Raw genomic sequence first — 16,904 nt, 5'->3', positions numbered from 1 at the left:
CTAGGGATTCTTCGAAGCGCCGCAGATCTGACCACAAAGCTAGGTGACAAGGGTTCATTACGGATCCTCCTCTACAGTCTCCTATCCAGCCGCCGAAGCGCGCCTGCGTGCGGGAGCCCCTTTGTTGCTCTGCCGCTAGGGTCTTGCTGCGCCTGCGTGGTGGGCCGGCGCGGACAAGTGCGCCGCGCTGCTGGCACCGGCTGGGGGCGAGCTGACTTGGAGCAGCCGGCGCCGTCGTTGCGACCGCCACAGCGGAGTTCAGAGGCCCCAGCGGGGGGAGACTTCCCACACTGTGACCGAGATGTCGTCCACTGCGGCTTTTTACCTTCTCTCCACCCTGGGAGGGTACTTGGTGACCTCATTCTTGTTGCTCAAATACCCGACCTTGCTGCACCAGAGAAAGAAGCAGCGATTCCTCTGTAAACACATCTCTCACCGCGGAGGTGAGAGGGGGTCTTCAGAACCCGGTGGCGGAGATACGGGGGGCTTTTTCCCCGTCTTTGAAGCTCCGCAGAAGGCTGGCGGGTGGAAATAACGTGGAAATTTGAGGAAGGATGGGGATGTATCACTAGGGGGCTCCTCCGGAGGTGAAGGCGATGTGAAGGGGAGGTCTCCTGTGGGGAGGAAAGGGGTCTTGAGACAAAGCCAAGGTGAGGATCTCTTGAGTGCAGCGGTGTCGGGGATTCTGAGGAGGAGGAAGGACCAGGGTGAGAATGAAGGGTAGACGGACAGTTTCTCCTCGGAAGGAAGAATGATCGCGCCGCCAGGCACAAGGTGGGGAGCGCCGGGAGCGCCGGGAGAGCCGGGGGCGGGGGGGGCGTATCCGGCCGGGGAAAGCCGCGAACCGACTGCCCCCAGGGAGCCGGTGATTGAGCTTGTGGGGAGATCCTGGGCCACCATTTTTCGGGACTGAGGAGCTGCACGAACCTGGAGCGTGCTGCAGCCCAGGTGTCTGCGGTCCCTGGTGGCCAGTCTCACCCCCCTCGCACCCCCGACCCTAAGCAAGATAATCAATGAGAGGAAAACCGAGTCCCTGAGATGGGTACACTTCCCAAGGATGCAGTTAGAGCTTGGGCCAGACTGGGTCAGAAACTGGAACGTCCAGGTTCCCTTGTCTGCAATCGTTGGACTTGTTTTATTTTTAAAGCCCCACCCTTGCACCCTAGCAATGACACGTGGATTTACAAAAGAAAAAAAAGATGACTGAGTTTGTGAGAAGACAGTATTGTGTAAAGAAAGCAGTTTCTTTTGGAAAGATGTCTTGCCAGAAGGAGACTAGATAGTCCACCCTCTAATTTCTCAAATATTAGGCCAAATCTTTATCTCTTCAGTATTGAATAGTGTCTATTTCATTTCAAGCATGATGTATATAAAATATGAAAATTTTATGGATTATTTCAATCAATGTTAACTTTTCTTTAGAGATGAATGTTAAGCTGAGTTAAAATTGCTTGGAATTTGCAGCCTAATATTGAACTTGAAATGGTAAATTTCTAAATTTACAGTCTAAAATTTGGTTTAGTATCATGACGCCTTTTTTTAAAGGTTTTATTTATTTATTTTTAGAGAGCAGGGAAGGGAGGGAGAAAGAAGGAGAGAAACATCGATGTGTGAGACACGGCAGTCGATTGCCTCTACATGCCCCCAACTGGGGACCTGGCCTGCAACCCAGGCGCGGCCCTGACTGGGAATCAAACTGGCAAACTTTTGGTTGGCAAGCTGGCTCTTGGTCCACTGGGCCACACCAGCCAGGGCCCATAAGTCCTTTTCAAATGTTACAGAAATATATTGTCATTCTTCTATATAATTTTATCAGTTACACATAGTTCTAAAGAATGACTTCAGTGGTTATGTAGCCTCCCACTCATGAAAAGCATCAAAGGTTTCACGAGGTCACCTGCTAAATGCCATGTTATTTCTCATTTGGTTTATCTATATTTTAATAGACACAGTTAAACTATAAGATGTTCATAGGACTACTAATGTGCCTTCATCCATTAAAGCCCCAAACCAGCTTTTAGTGTTTAAGTTGTTGCTGTAGAAGCAATTTTCAATGGTGATAGTCCTGTTCTGGATATAGGCAGTACACAATGCAGTTGTGTTTAATGATTTTAAAAAAGAAAAGTGCTTACTAAAAACCCAAACCAAAACAAAACTAGATCCTCTAAAAAGCTATCTAAACTGCCATTATGGACGATCTAAATTTTATTTTAGAAGAGATAATCTTGTTAAATATCTGCAGACTCAAAATCTGTTTTACTCTACTTACATGATGTGCTAAACCACTGTAGTAAGTTTCAAAGTGTTAGTGCTTAATACGCTTTTGTGGAATACATACATCAAATAATACAGTTGAATCCCAAGTGATAGAGGAGATATTTATTAAAAATAAAAAAGAGTTTGTAACTCAAGAAACTAAGTTTCTGGAAAATAATAGACTAGAAAGGAGTCACCGCCGTGCTTGCTTTTTATTTTTTTTCCTTGGACACTGGTAACAGCAATCACTAGTCTCTCTGTGCATATCACTAAGATTTGGGCTACTACTCCCATCTCCCTAACTACAAATAACTGATATTTTGTGTAAACCAGATATATGACTATTCTGAGGTTGAAACATTGATTGCTGTATGTGTTTAAAGTACATACACCTGAATTGCTATAATGTGTACTGTTCTATTTATGTCTGCTAAAAAAGCATTAGCACCTGAGTCAGATACTGGACCTACCATTAGTTACCCTTGGGAATAAGCCTGAGTTTTCCTTATCTATAAATGGAGAGCATTTGCCTTGCTTCTCTTTGGGTTATTAGGAGGATTAGATGTATTGAAAGCACTTTGAAAATTGTAAAATTGAAAATACAAGCATGGATACAGGGCATCCACATTTTCATTTTGCAATGGAATTTTGAGTTGATTGAGAAACTTGAGATCACCCTGTACCTATGTTTTCAAAGTTTTAGTAAATACTTTTGCCTTTTTAAACACTGATTGTTCTTGAAAGTGGAAAATACTTATATTGTATTAGGATCTATTAATACATCTACTTGCGTTAATAGACTGTGAATTCCTCAAGGCTAGGTTTTAGATTTTATTAATTCTTTTGTCTCTAACCTCTAGTACAGGTACTAACATATAACTAAAGTAATAGCTTATTGTCTGCTATTTATCTCCTGCATGCTAGATATTTTCAATGTGTTTCTTAAATTTATTTGACCAAGAATACATTTTATAACTATAATGGATTGATGAAATACCAATAAGACCAAAGATACACCCTTTGGATTAAATGGGGAGTAAGCAATACTCTCAAAGGCCATTTTTTAAATTATTCTATGAAATTATGAATTTTATTAATATTTTCCACAATTGCATAAGTAACCCATGTTCATTCTAGAGATTTGGAAAATATAGAAATGGGAAAAGAAAAACTAGTTCCTAAACTTTATCAGACATAATCTCTGGTAACATTGTGAAGTATAGCCTTTAGGTGCATATTGTCCTGCATTTGGAATTATATATACATTTATTTCAGATAGAGATAGGATAGCAAAGAAATAACTTACTTTAATACTCCCTAACCTGTCTCTTTAGGCCAATTGAACTAAGCAACAGGCTTTTTATTTTTAAAAAGATTTTATTTATTTATTTTTAGAGAGAGAGGAAGGGAGGAGGTGAGGGAGAGAAACAGCAATTAGTTGACTCTCGAACGTGCCCCAACCACTGAGACCAAACCTGAAACCCAGGCATGTGTCCTGACCAAGACTCAAACTGGAGACCCTTTGCTTTGCCAGATGACCTCCAGCCAACTGAGCCACAGTGGTCAGGGCTAAGCAACAAGCTTTTTAAAAAGAGGTCTAATTTTTTAGGGTTTAGTGGTCAAAGGAATTGAAAAAAATCACTGGCTGATCAAATCTCATTTTCTCTCCTAATCTTTCCTTTCACCCTTGGAATCAAGGCAGAGTACTGCCACAGTCTGGGCATCCTGCCACAGATTGATTTGGGAGGTGATAAGTTTTTTCTTTTTTTAATCCTTACCCTCAGATATGTTTGTTGATTTTAGAGAAGAAGGAAGGGAGAGAGATAGAAACGTGGATAGGTTGCCTCCTGTACACATCTGACCAGGAATTGAACCCACAACCTAGGTATGTGCCCTGACTTGGAATCAAACCCACAACTTTTTGGTGTATGAGACTATGCTCCAACCATATAAGCCCCACCAGTCAGGGTGGCAGATGATAAGTTTGAGAATAAAAATTGCCCTTGGATACTGGCTGCCTCTTGGTCCTAAACTTTACTTGGTTGTTCAAAGAGAAAATTGATGCATCAGTTTGAGTCTCTAAGTGTCACTGAAAGGAGCATTCTGCAGGTGCAACCCGAAACTTGTTCTGTGTCAAGATATTGATTCTTTCTCTTCAGCTCTTGTTCCCTCATTCCTATTTTCAGGGAACTCTTCCTCACTTGTCACTGAGAACTTTTCCAACTGGCTTGCTCATTCCTACTGATAACTTAGCAATGTAGTCATTTATCGTATATTTAATAGTGCTTTCCTACTTAATAAAACAAACTCAAATGTAAATGTACTTATTTTCAGCAATGGATATATATATATGGATGTATATACATATACACATATATCTCTTAAACTATACAAATTTAGAAAAAATTAAATCTCATATTAGAAAAAGTATTGAAATTATGACAAGATACATATCAAAAATCATTTATCATTGAAGAGAGCATGCATGTGGTGGTTAATTGGTAAATGCTGCTTGTGTATTAATATGCAGTTTGAATATCATGTGCTTCCATGTTATTGATGTTTAATCTTTTTCTTATATATGCAAATTTCACAAGTTTTTTCCGCCTTGAAAGATGAGACCTGTACTGAGAAATGCTCTTTTGTATATACTAACTCTAGTCCTTACAAACTCTTTATGCCGTTATATAAATTATATATACTGTTTCCAAGGCACACTGTAAATGTTGAATGAACAAATGAATTTCGAAATGAAAAAGGGACTTACTTTGTTGTTTGATTTACTAAATAACTTCATTTGGTGTTGAGATAGGATCATATATTCAAACATTAAGATATGTTTTATTCGCACTAAACTGTCTTTGCCAGTATCAAAAATTATTTAACTTTGAAGGTTGTTCTTATGCAGCTGATGCACATTCGTCATAGGTTTATAAACATGACACATACATACACATGCACATATCATGTACACAAAGATGTAAATGATAGTGGTGGTTGGAGCATAACTAAAACAAGTCTACAATGTTTACTGAATGTTTATTAGTATATAAAACATTTGGGGGCCAAAAGGAAACCAAACAGATGTTTCTTGCCTTTGAATCTAATTAAAGATACAAAAGAGAATGTTCCCTTTATTTTTCCTAGCCTATAAGAATTTAACCAATGACAAAGTAATTATGAAGCACTGTATAAGACAGGAAAAGTTAACACAGAATCAAAGCTTAAGAAGTAAATAGTGAAGCTATAAGTAAAGGCAGTCTGGAATTTTCAGAGAAGGTTTTCTCAAAGAAGTGGAAAATGTGAACTGGTGACAAGGGAGGCTGAAGGAGACAGCTGAGGAATTTCAAACAAATTGCACTAGGACAGTGTGCAAAATCTGTGATACTCGTTCTCTTCCACATTTAATAATTAATTAACTTCATAACTAAACTTTTGTTTCTACGTAGAATGGTTACTTGTAAAGCCAGGCATTGTTCAAGCTGCCTATTGAGAGGAAAGGAATTAATGGCAAGCATGCATCTATGAATGATGTAATGATAATTGAAAAGAAAGGGAATTCAAACCAATTCATGTGAGAAGCGCCAACACCAAGTAATTCCTTAGGGAAGAACAGCATACTCTTAATTAATCCCTTAGTTACTCTCCAGGCTTTCACCATATGAATCTAATAAATAATTTGTGGGTATTATCATTGTGGAATTTATCTTCAAGCTTTATAAACAAATAGAAGAATATGGGAATAAGGACCAAGATGAATAACTTATCTGTAAAACGGAAAACTGAAATAAAGTTTTGAGATGAATGGCAGCATAGCAGCTGCAGCATAGTTAGTGGTGAAGAGAGGGGTCTGAAATCATGCTGCTTATGCTCAAATCCCAGTTTCCCCTCGTGGCTATATGACCGTACCTTTTCTTTTCTTTTCTTTTTTTTGAGACAGTAATACTTACCATGGTTGTGGGTTTTTTAAATGAGATATATAAAGTTCTAAGCACAATATTTAGCTTTTGTTAATTATTAACATCTTGACCACCTTGTCAGTATTTTATTTAGCACTGGCTATGTAATTTCATAAACTTATAAAACAGATAAAAGATGGTAAGTAATGTTTGCATGCCTAAGTTGTTAGGCTTAAATGAATTATAATTAAAATTAATATGGAAAAGAGGCAGACTTTGAATTTAAATATTAATCGTAATATACATTTATTAACTGTGGGGAGATGTATTTCAGGGTACCAGATCTCTATCCTATAGTTTTACTACTTTCCCCCATATTAAAAGATCACAGTCCTGGCTGGTGTGGTTCAGTGGTTTGAGCGCCAGCCTGCGAATCGAAAGGTCGCCGGTTTGATTCCCAGTCAGGGCACACGCCTGGGTGGCGGGCCAGGTCCCCAGTTGGGGGCGTGTGAGAGGCAACCAGTCTATGTATCTCACCTATTTCTCTCTCTCCCTTTCTCTCTACCTTCCCCTCTCTCTAAGAGTAAATAAAATCTTTTTTGAAAATCACACAAAAAGATGTATATTACGAAGCCCTTGCTATTGGAATTTGAGGAGGATAATAAAAAATATTGCTTACTTTCCCTTGGCAAGTTTGGAAGCAATTTAAAAATAAAATGCCATCATAAGAAATATGGAAGTGAAAATACTAATAGAGCTGATTTTGGACTCTTAATGTTCTCTCTAAATTGAACTTAACGCTAAAACTGGAGGCTTTTTTCTTACATGGGTAGAGCCTGCCTTGGCAAACTTTCTGAATAGATGAGCAGAAATTTTGTTCCTTCTAAGGGTGGTCCACTGCGAATGAAGAAGACTGTGAAGGGTCACAGGTGGACAGACAGCTCTGTCTCCTAAGTCACTTCTGCTCCCATGGGGAGAAGTGTGTGAGGGAATGAAGAGTTAAAAGTGTTCCTTCGATTCTTTTCCCTTCTTGGGGACCAGAATGGAATTTTCCTTCACTAGGTGGAAACAGGTAGTGGGGGGTAGATGTTCTCCTCAATTCTTACCTTCAAAAAACATTCTTAGGCCCTAGCTGGTGTGGCTCAGTGGACTGAGCACCAGCTTGCAAACCAAAAGGTCAACAGTTCGATTCCAGTCAGGGCACATGCCTGCATTGTGGTTCAGGTCCCCAGTAGAAGACCTGCCTGCAAGGCAGCCGATGGATCCATTGATGATTGATGTTTCTCTCTCACATCCATGTTTCTCTCCCTCTCTATCTCCCTCCCTTCTCCTCTCTCTTTAAAAAAAAAAAAAAAAAAAAAAAGCCTTCTTAGGGTTTAGTTGAATATACCAGAATACAAAAATCATAAAACTTGGAACTAAAGTCATTTTTTTAAAAAAAATTAGGTGTAGCATACATGTATTTAGTAGCACTAATCTTAGGTGGTACAGCTTAATTTAAAAATATACACACACACACACACACACACACACACACACACACATCCAGGTAGCCACCACTTAGATCAGGACAGAGAATATTTCTAGAATAATAGAAGATTCCTTTGTTTCACTCCTCCATCCCCAGAAGTAACCACTCTGACTTTTACCATCATCGATTATTTAAGACAGTGGTTTTCAAAGTTTGGTCTGTGGACTCCTGGGGAGTCCCCAAGACCCTTCCATGGTTCAGCAAGGTCAAAACTATTTTCATAGGATATTATTTACCTTTTTCACTTTGTTGACATTGGCACCAATGTTGCAAAAGCAGTAGTGGGTAAAACTGCTGTCTCTTCACGGAGGATGAAAGCAGTGACACCAAGTAATAATCTACCAGCAGCCATTGTATTCTTCACCACCACTCACTCACAGTTTAAAAAACAGACAGTTTCGCTTAAGAGTATATTTGATGTATTAATAAAAAAAAATGTTAATTTGATTACATTTCAACCCTTGAGTACCCACTTTTTTACTTATTTATTTTTTATTTTATTGATTATGCTATTAACAAATGATTTTCCTTCTTTGCCCTCCTCCACCCAGAGCCCCCTACTTCCTCAGGCAACCCCCCCACTATTGTTCATGTCCATTGATCATGCATATAAGTTCTTTGGCTACTCAGTTTCCTATACTGTACTTTATATCCCCATGGCTATTCTGTAACTACCTATTTGTACTTCTTAATCCCCTCACCTCTTTACCCATTCTCCCCCTCCCCCTTCCCATCTGACAGCCTTCCAGTAACTAACTTCTTTCCTCTAGCTTTAAAAGTCTCTTTATCTTTAACCTGTGGCCTTTAGTAATGATGTGTGTTGGAGTGGGTCTCTGCATCCACCATAATTGGGACTGTTTGTGCTTCCTGGACTTGCATGTCTATTTCCTTCACAAATTAGGGAAATTTTCTTTTGCTATTTTTTTCAGATAGATTTCCAATTTCTTGCTCTTTCTCTTCTCCTTCTGGCACCCCTGTGAGGTGAATGTTGGACCTCTTAAAGTTGTCCCTGAGGCTATTTATACTATCCTCTTTATTTTGGATTCTTTCTCCTCCTTGTTGTTCTGGTTGGTTGTTTTTTTGCTTCCGTATGTTCCAAATCATTGATTTGATTCTCGGCTTCATCTATCTACTGTCGTTTCCATGTAAATTGTTTTTTATTGCAACTAGTGTATCCTTCCTTTCTTACTGTGTCTTGTTTATGCTGCTGAGGTCCTCACTAAGTTCCCTGAGCCTCCTTATAAACAGTGTTTTGAACTCTGCAACTGATAGATTGCTTATCTCTATATTATTTAGCTCTTTTTCTGGAGTTTTGATCTGTTTTTTCATTTGGACCGTGTTTCTTTGTCTCCTCATTTTGGCAGCCTCCCTGCATTTGTTTCTAGGTATTAGGCAGAGCTGCTATGGTTCCCTGTCTTGGTAGCATGGCCTAATACAGTAGGTGTCCTCTAGAGTCCAGTGACACAGCCTCCCCTATCACTCAGGCTTGGTATTCGAGGTATGCCCTTTATGTGGGCTGAGTACACCTTCCTCTTGTAGTTGAGCCTTGGCTGCTGTTGGCAGATCAATGGGAGGGATATACCCAGGTCAGTCATCGGCAAAGACTGGCTGTGACCACTGACGACCGACCATCCTCTGTCCTCCGTGGAGGATCAGCTGTGCAGGCGCAGGGTGATGGTGCTCTGATGTGGTCTGTAGCTGTCCACTGGGTGCGCTGGCCCTGAAGTTTCCTTGGTGGTGCAGGCCAAGGTCAGCCCCCACTTGTGTTTCACCCAGGGCACCCTGCCTGAGCTGTAAAGCAACCTGAGATGGCTGTTACTTGTGCTGAGTTTAGAGATTCCCAGATGAAGCCAAACTGTGACTCTAATCTGGCTGCCACTAGGGCTCACTGACGCCAGCTGTTGCTTGTTTGATAGGATTTAGGAGTCAAGACGAGCCATTCTTACAGAAAAGCAGCTGGGGTGGGCATGAAAGTTGGGTGGGGTAGAGCCTCTGTGGATCTCCAAGGTAGGTCACACAGTGTTAACCAGGTCGAAGGAGTCTCAGATATGGCACCAGCCTACTGGCTCTGTGTGGGAGAGGACTCAGCAAAGGGACAATGGCCTGTGCTTGCCCCAATGCTAGACACTTCAGTCTCTCTCTGTATACCACTGGTGCCTTTCAAGCTGCCGTCCCAGTGCTGGAGCTCAGAGAGAGCGAGTCTGAGTAGGTGAGTCCGTGTATGGGTTCCCCAAGAGGAACTGCTTATGGCTCCAGCAGCCTCCTCCACTGAATCAATCACTGCTGGTTTTTGCAGCCCGAAGTTGTGGGGACTTATCTTTCTGGGACGGGATTCCTGGGCTGGGGGGCCTGATGTGGGTCTGGGACTCCTTGCTTCTGAGGTATCCCTCTGAAATTTTCATCCATGTGGGTGTGAGGCCAGCCCATTCTGTATCCACACACTCCTACGAGTCTGGATGGATGTGTTTTCTTTAATTCCATAGTTGTCAGACTTTCATTCAACTTGATTTCTGAAGTTTCTGAGTGATGGTGGTTCTATATTTTAGTTGTCATTTTGATGTAGTTGTGCAAAGAGGCGAGCCATGTCTGCCTACATCGCCCTCTTGACCGGAAGCCACAATCTTTTTTTAAAAAAGATTTTATTCAGCCCTGACTGGTATGGTTCAGTGGATTAAGTGCTGGCTGGGTCGCCAGTTTGATTCCCAGTCTAGGACACATGCCTGGGTTGCAGGCCAGGTCCAGGGGATGCATGAGAGTCAACCACACATTGATGTTTCTCCCTCTCTATTTCTCCCTCCCTTTCCCTCTCTAAAAATAAAATAAATATCTTTTAAAAAAAGATTTTATTCATTTATCTTCAGAGAGAGGGGAAGAGAGGGAAAAGAGAGGGAGAGAAACGTCCATCACTTATCTCTTGCACATGCCCCATCCTGAGATGAACCCACAACCCAGGCATGTGCCCTGACCAGGAATCAAAACAATGACCTTACACTTTGTGGGATGATGCCCAACCAACTGAGCCACACCAGTCAGGGCACAACTTTTAATATTCTGTGTGACATAATTGGAAGTACACACAAAATAGTTTTGCTGCATACCAAAATATGATGGTTGTCTTGTGAAAAAGCCCTGTGCAGTCACTTGAGTTGTGGGCTGAATTAACCTTTTTCCCACAGAACACCATTTTTACTAAAAAAAACGACTGACAAACTGGTTATTCATACTTGAATATTAAGCAGCTATGTTCTAGCAAATCAATAAGGTGTATCTCTCATTAGAAGAAAAATAATTTAGCTGCCTCTGTGAAGGCAGTGCCAATGATTAAATTTGAGCTTTTAAGCAAAAATTAAAATTTTGAAAACTTGCATCCTTCTCTGTGAGTTTGATAGCTTTCCAGTTCTCAACGATTTTTTTGATGAGATCAGATATTAACGAATGAGATTTTTAAATAATTGTATAATGAAATGTGTCAGCATTTATAAGATTAGCATAGTTCAGTGAGTCATTATTTTCCAAAAGACTAGTTTATTATATTACAAAACCATGCATGGGTGAAAGATCCATTCGAAGTTCACAATGGACCAATGGATTTTCTCTTTCAAATTATAAGTGAAAGTTTATTTAGAAAATTACAGAGGTAGTAGAATTGAGCCAGCTGGGCTGCGAGGGCTCAGGAGATGAGTTACAGAGTCAACAGAAGAGCCATTGGAGCTTAGGAGAGACAACGGCAAAGGTAACGTGCCTGGGGTGAAGAAGAGGCGAAAGGGAATAGTGTGGGCATGCTCCAGAGAGGGGGGGCCCAGCGGACCAGTGGAGGTTTGTGTAATACAGTACGGAAAGGTCATTGTTATGGTCAGACCCCACATGGCAACTAACTTTACAAAAACTACTCCTTGTTGAATTTTGGTGTAGTATCAAAGAAGACTCTTTTCTAACTACATATATGTGTCAAGGTTGATACATATGTATGAAGCAGGTATGAGAATCCAGCTGCCTTCTATTAAGCCAGACATTAAAGAGATACGCAAAAATGTAAACGGTGCTGTTCTCATTAAATTTTTTGGAAGATAGTTTTTTTTCATAAGATGTATGTTAGCATGAAATGGGTGTACTCTTTTCAAATAAATCCATTTAAACATTTTTTTTTTATTTAAACATTTTAGAAGTTAATTTCTGAAGCTCTTTGAGGTAGTAGAAGAGTCCTAAGACCAAAATGGCTGGAAACTGCCAATTTAATTAATTCTTGTCTGTAATAAGAATCATTATAATCTGAAGTTATAAAAAAGTACTTTCATTCTAGAATTCATTCTAGAATTAATGTTAAGAAACATTGGGCCCTGGCTGGTGTTGCTCAGTGGATTGAGTGCCAGTTTGCAAATCAAGGGGATGCCAGATTGATTCCAGTCAAGGCACATGCCTGGATTGCAGGCTAGGCCACCAGTAGGGGGCGTGCAAGAGGCAACCACATATTGATTCTCTTCCTTCCCCTCTCTCTAAAAAAATAAATAAATAAAATATTTTTAAAAAAAGAAACATTGGGAAGTAATGGCAAAGAGAATGTTCCAGGCATATAGCATGAGCTTAAGACTTTCATTCTGCCCCCCTATTTTAAAAGGAGTGCATATTCATTGTAGACGGTTTGTAAAGTATAGAAGAATGCATGTTGGAAAAGAAATCATTTGTATTCTGGCCATCTGGAGATAACTTATTAATTTGATTTGTTAAGTTAAACTATTCACTGCTTATTGTGCCAAAAAGCAAGGAAATTAAAAAGGACACCACAGGCAACTTAAAGGTTCTAATGATGTTGGCCTTATTCAATTGGTTAAAGTGTTTTCTGAGAGACTTTTCCATTATGAAGTTACTCTTTTACTCTTTGTACTTGGTAAGTGTTTTTGTAGGGAGGTACTTTGAAACCACATTCCTCATCAAACTTTCCACTTATTAAAATGGACTGGGAATTCCCTATTTTACTCAATGGTTTAAGATCTATTACTGTCAATAGTTTGATGCTAGCATTGTTTCAGCTATGGCTGGTGAGAACTCCTTCAAAATGACGTGTGTATCCTTTTAACTTCCTTGTTTTTTGGCACAACAAGCAGTCAGTAATTTAACCTAACCTGTTAATAACTATTTTAGTACTCTTTTTGGTAATATTCTTGAAATATTGGTTATCTGAATATAACATAGTTCCATAGTTTTTGACTAAAATAGGCACCAACTAGATTTTTAGAAGTCATTTAACCTCAAAATAGTGCTTACTTTTGAAAAAAACCTGTAATTGCCATATTTACTTCATCTGTTTTCTGTTGTGCGTCATCTCTATATATTAACTAAAGTGAAGGTAAAATCAAAGTAGCCTTTTTCACATGGATATGTATCCACTTCTTTCTACTAAACTGATGTTAGAACGTTAGGTTAATATATTTGTTTCTTCATACCTCGAGTTTCTGTTGATTATTAATTAGGTTGTCATAAAAATACAACCTAATGATATGAAAGAATAAGAACAATTTAATGTGTTTGCAAATATGTTCAGATGGTATTGTATATAAAACGTTTTAATGCTAATACTGGAATAGCACCCTAAACTTGAAGTGCCTCTTTTTGTTTAGAAGAAAGTGGCTGTTTTTCAAAGTTTTTGGAAATATATTTCCAAAGTATTTCCCTTGTGCATTTCATTAATTATTTGCTAATACTGAAATCTTTCAGTTTAAAAATATTTTAAAACTTATGGCCAGCATATTATGCTAATTGATTCTGCTTAGTGTATAATACTAGACAATATTAATTGCTTTTTATCTGTGTCTTTTTTGTCATTACAGTATTATTCATGACTTTAGTCAACAGACATTCACCAAACACCAGTTACTATAATAATGGTATCAGTAATAATAGCAATAATTCTTTACTTTTACTGAATATTCACTGTTAAATTGAATCCAATGCCATTAGCTATAAGGTGCATACATTTTTATGTAATGCTAAGAGAAAAGTTGCCAATTAAACTGTTATCATCTATTGTGAAATGCACCCTAACTTCAGAAATGTTGAAAAGTAAAAAGCTATCACTTTTTCTAATTGATGGCATGGCACTTAACATGTTAATTCATTTAATTATTGCCAATCCAATGAGGTAGTTTCCATGATTATCCTCACTCTTATAGATAAGGAAGCTCAGCCTAACACAGAGATTGGGTAATTTTCCCAGGTGGCACAAAAACATCGAACAGATTTTAGAGCAGAGATCCTAATGCCAGAGTCCCTCTCTCAACAACTGTACTATACTGCCTTAAGCCAAGGTAATTAAAACACAATTTCTTATTTTAAGTAATTCTTGGCAAAGGAAGGAGAGAGATAGTAAATGGTTTTTGCTATAATATGATAAATGCCTTAGTAGAGAGATACATAAGAGACTGTGGGTGTACAGAGGAGAGATGGTTTAACTCTGTCTGAGGAGGTACCAAGTCTTCCTTCTTTCCTATGATAAGCAGATACTCTAGTTTAAAAATTATGTGTAGGTTCTTCTAACCCTCTTGTGTTTCTGTGGCAGTGTTTTGATCTTTGAATCTTCCTGGTATAGCTAAAAAAAAATTTAAAAAATCAAAGTACTAATATACTCTTTAAAATACTTGTAATGTCTGCATAATATCTAAACATCAAGATTCACAAGATGTATCTTATTAAAATGAATTTATGAAAAAATAAAATGTTCAAAGCACCTAAGTAAATGAAGTTTAAACTTAATGTTTTTACAGGTGCTGGAGAAAATTTGGAGAATACAATGGCAGCCTTTCAACAGTAAGTATATAAGACTATTCTTTTACAGTTTATCTTTAAAGTGATAATGATGCACAAAGTGAAGATAGTATACATGTAGCATCCACCTGTGATAGTTGTTTCTATTTTATTAAAATTGCTTTCTTATGTAGTTAGTCTGAAGTGTTACAAATACTGTTTGAGTTCCACATAACTGAAAAAAACTAGACCAGAGTTTTGGGTAATCAAAAAATACTATAGTTCCAAAGTTGAAAGAAGACATTCGTAACAAGGAACATAGAACATACTGTGTGTAATGCTAATTAGTCTTGGATAGAAAGAGAAAAGGAGAAAATGAAACAACTGTTATACCAGCTGCTATTTATGAATAGAATTATGTGTCTACTTAGTAATTCTTATATAGACCTGAACCTGTAATCTCGTCTAAAACAGTGAATATGAAAAGTTAAACACCATGAAAGACATTACTTACCCATATTGATTTTCTTATATAATTCTTAAGCCATTTCTATGTGTATAATGACAACTAAGGAATCAGGAGAATTTGGCCCATGTTTTTGTTCTGCTTCTCATCTTTCAAAGACACCTTAGAGATTATTTTTTCCTATTATCAGGTCAAAAGGTACTGCTTCTCCATATTTTAGTTTCATCTAAATCGTATCCCTCTGGTTTTGTCATAGCTTAGTTTTCCTCATCTATAGTATGATGCCTTTTTATTATAATCTCAAAAGTCTCTTACAGTTTTAAAATGCAGTCTCTTTCCTCCTATCACAGATTGTGAAACAATAAATTACTTTCTTTTCTTTACTGAGGTTATATATCTAGCTAGCTAGCTATAGCAAACGTATATAATTTCACATGTACGATATCCACATATATATTTAGATACACACTTAGCAAAGCACATATATTATGACACAGAGGTGAAGATGAGAAGATACAGGAGAAAGTATAAATAGTTGGTGTGGGAAGCCTTGTTAAGATTAACCAGAAAATTGAAAACATACCTGGGCTAGAAGAGCTATGATGTGGTAAAGAGGAAGAATGTGAAATGTTTGAGATTAAGATGTGAGGATATGTGGATCAGGTATGTCTAGGAAATTGAAAGTACCTTAAGAATGTATGGAAAATTAATTCATTATATTATAGCGGAGCTAAAGAAGTAATTAGGACTGACAAATAATTGCATCTTGTGATTTATAAAAAGTTCTTTATATGGCTCTTCAGTAATTTCTTGGGAGCAAGAATCTTTCCTTATTGATATCTCAATCCCTAAAACCTAGCACTGGTGCTAACAGGCTCTTACTAGTTGTTCACTAATGAAATAAATGGAATAGGTCACTAATGAACAAAGCAGAATATTAGCAGAAGACAGGTGAAGGAGATAGAACCCCGTCCAATGTAAACAGAACCAAAAATTAAGGAATTCTCTCTCTCTCTCTCTCTCTCTCTCTCTCTCTCTCTCTCTCTCTCTCTCACACACACACACACACACACACACGCAGTCACTAAGCCCTTGAGTATGTAAAATCTGGTTCTTAAGAGCTAATAAAACTAGGTTATTAAACCAGGCCGCCTTTGTAAATATCCATAGGACAATTTGATCCCTGTGGTATTAACTTGAATGGTAAGAGAAAAAAACAAAGTGTATTAGCAATAGCTAGAAGTATAAATTGGCAGACAAAGTAATTAATCAGCAACCTGATTCCTATGATAAATTTTTTAGACCATCTAATTAAGATAATACTAATGATCTCATCAGCGAAATGGGAATGATAATACAACCTCAATGTTGTAAGCAGTAAATGAAGTTGAAATAAATTCTGTAATGAAAATTCCTGTTGTAAATCATATGCATTCTGTGGAGTTTCAGGTAATTTCACATCTTCTTTTAAAGCTAGAGTTTTAATTATTTATGTCTGGAATTGTTGAGTCCTGGCTCCATAACTGTTTTCAGTGTTTGTCATCAGCTTGTCAGAAATTTAGCTACAAAATATCTGGTGTTTCAATTGAAGTAGTGCATATTGTTATTTGTGGAAAAATTTAAAGGCCAAAACGATAAAACAAATTCTTTTCTTGCTATGTTCTAGCTATTTGTGTATCAAATTTGGGATAATTTTATTAGGATAAATTATAAATTGTACTAGATGCACTTATTATTGCTCTAAATTTTTATTTATTAGCTTGTTAATAAGAGGCAAGCATGCATTAAATAATGTTTTGCACATCACTCTCAAACATTTTAAAAAGCATTTCAGCTAAAGGCAAACTTTATACTTAGAAAGATTTCCTAGGTAATAGGTAAGTATAATTTTTTTATTATTTGTACATGCAGTTTCTATTTTTATTTATATTTTTAAAATATATAACCTTTATTATATTTATTTCCATTACCATTTAGTCCCCTTTTACCCCACTCTCTCCAGCAGTCACCACAC

General features: G+C 38.0%; 1 protein-coding gene across 2 annotated transcripts in view; it reads left to right on the top strand.

Annotated features, from left to right (window-relative positions):
* The first annotated feature begins 208 nt into the window (after positions 1 to 208).
* Positions 209 to 16,904, top strand: part of GDPD1 (glycerophosphodiester phosphodiesterase domain containing 1) — a 37,782-nt gene continuing 21,086 nt past the window's right edge. For both annotated transcript variants that reach the window (XM_054574874.1, XM_054574873.1), the window contains exons 1-2: positions 209 to 443; positions 14,445 to 14,487. In XM_054574874.1, the coding sequence (XP_054430849.1) occupies positions 302 to 443; positions 14,445 to 14,487 (185 nt within the window). In that variant the 5' untranslated portion in view covers positions 209 to 301. The remainder of the gene's footprint in view (positions 444 to 14,444; positions 14,488 to 16,904) is intronic.

Source organism: Pteronotus mesoamericanus, unplaced genomic scaffold (genome assembly GCF_021234165.1).
Source record: "Pteronotus mesoamericanus isolate MK-2021 breed Mesoamerican mustached bat unplaced genomic scaffold, CSHL_Meso_final contig_269, whole genome shotgun sequence".
Classification (NCBI taxonomy): domain Eukaryota; kingdom Metazoa; phylum Chordata; class Mammalia; order Chiroptera; family Mormoopidae; genus Pteronotus; species Pteronotus mesoamericanus.
This window is presented reverse-complemented; position numbering and strand designations above follow the sequence as displayed.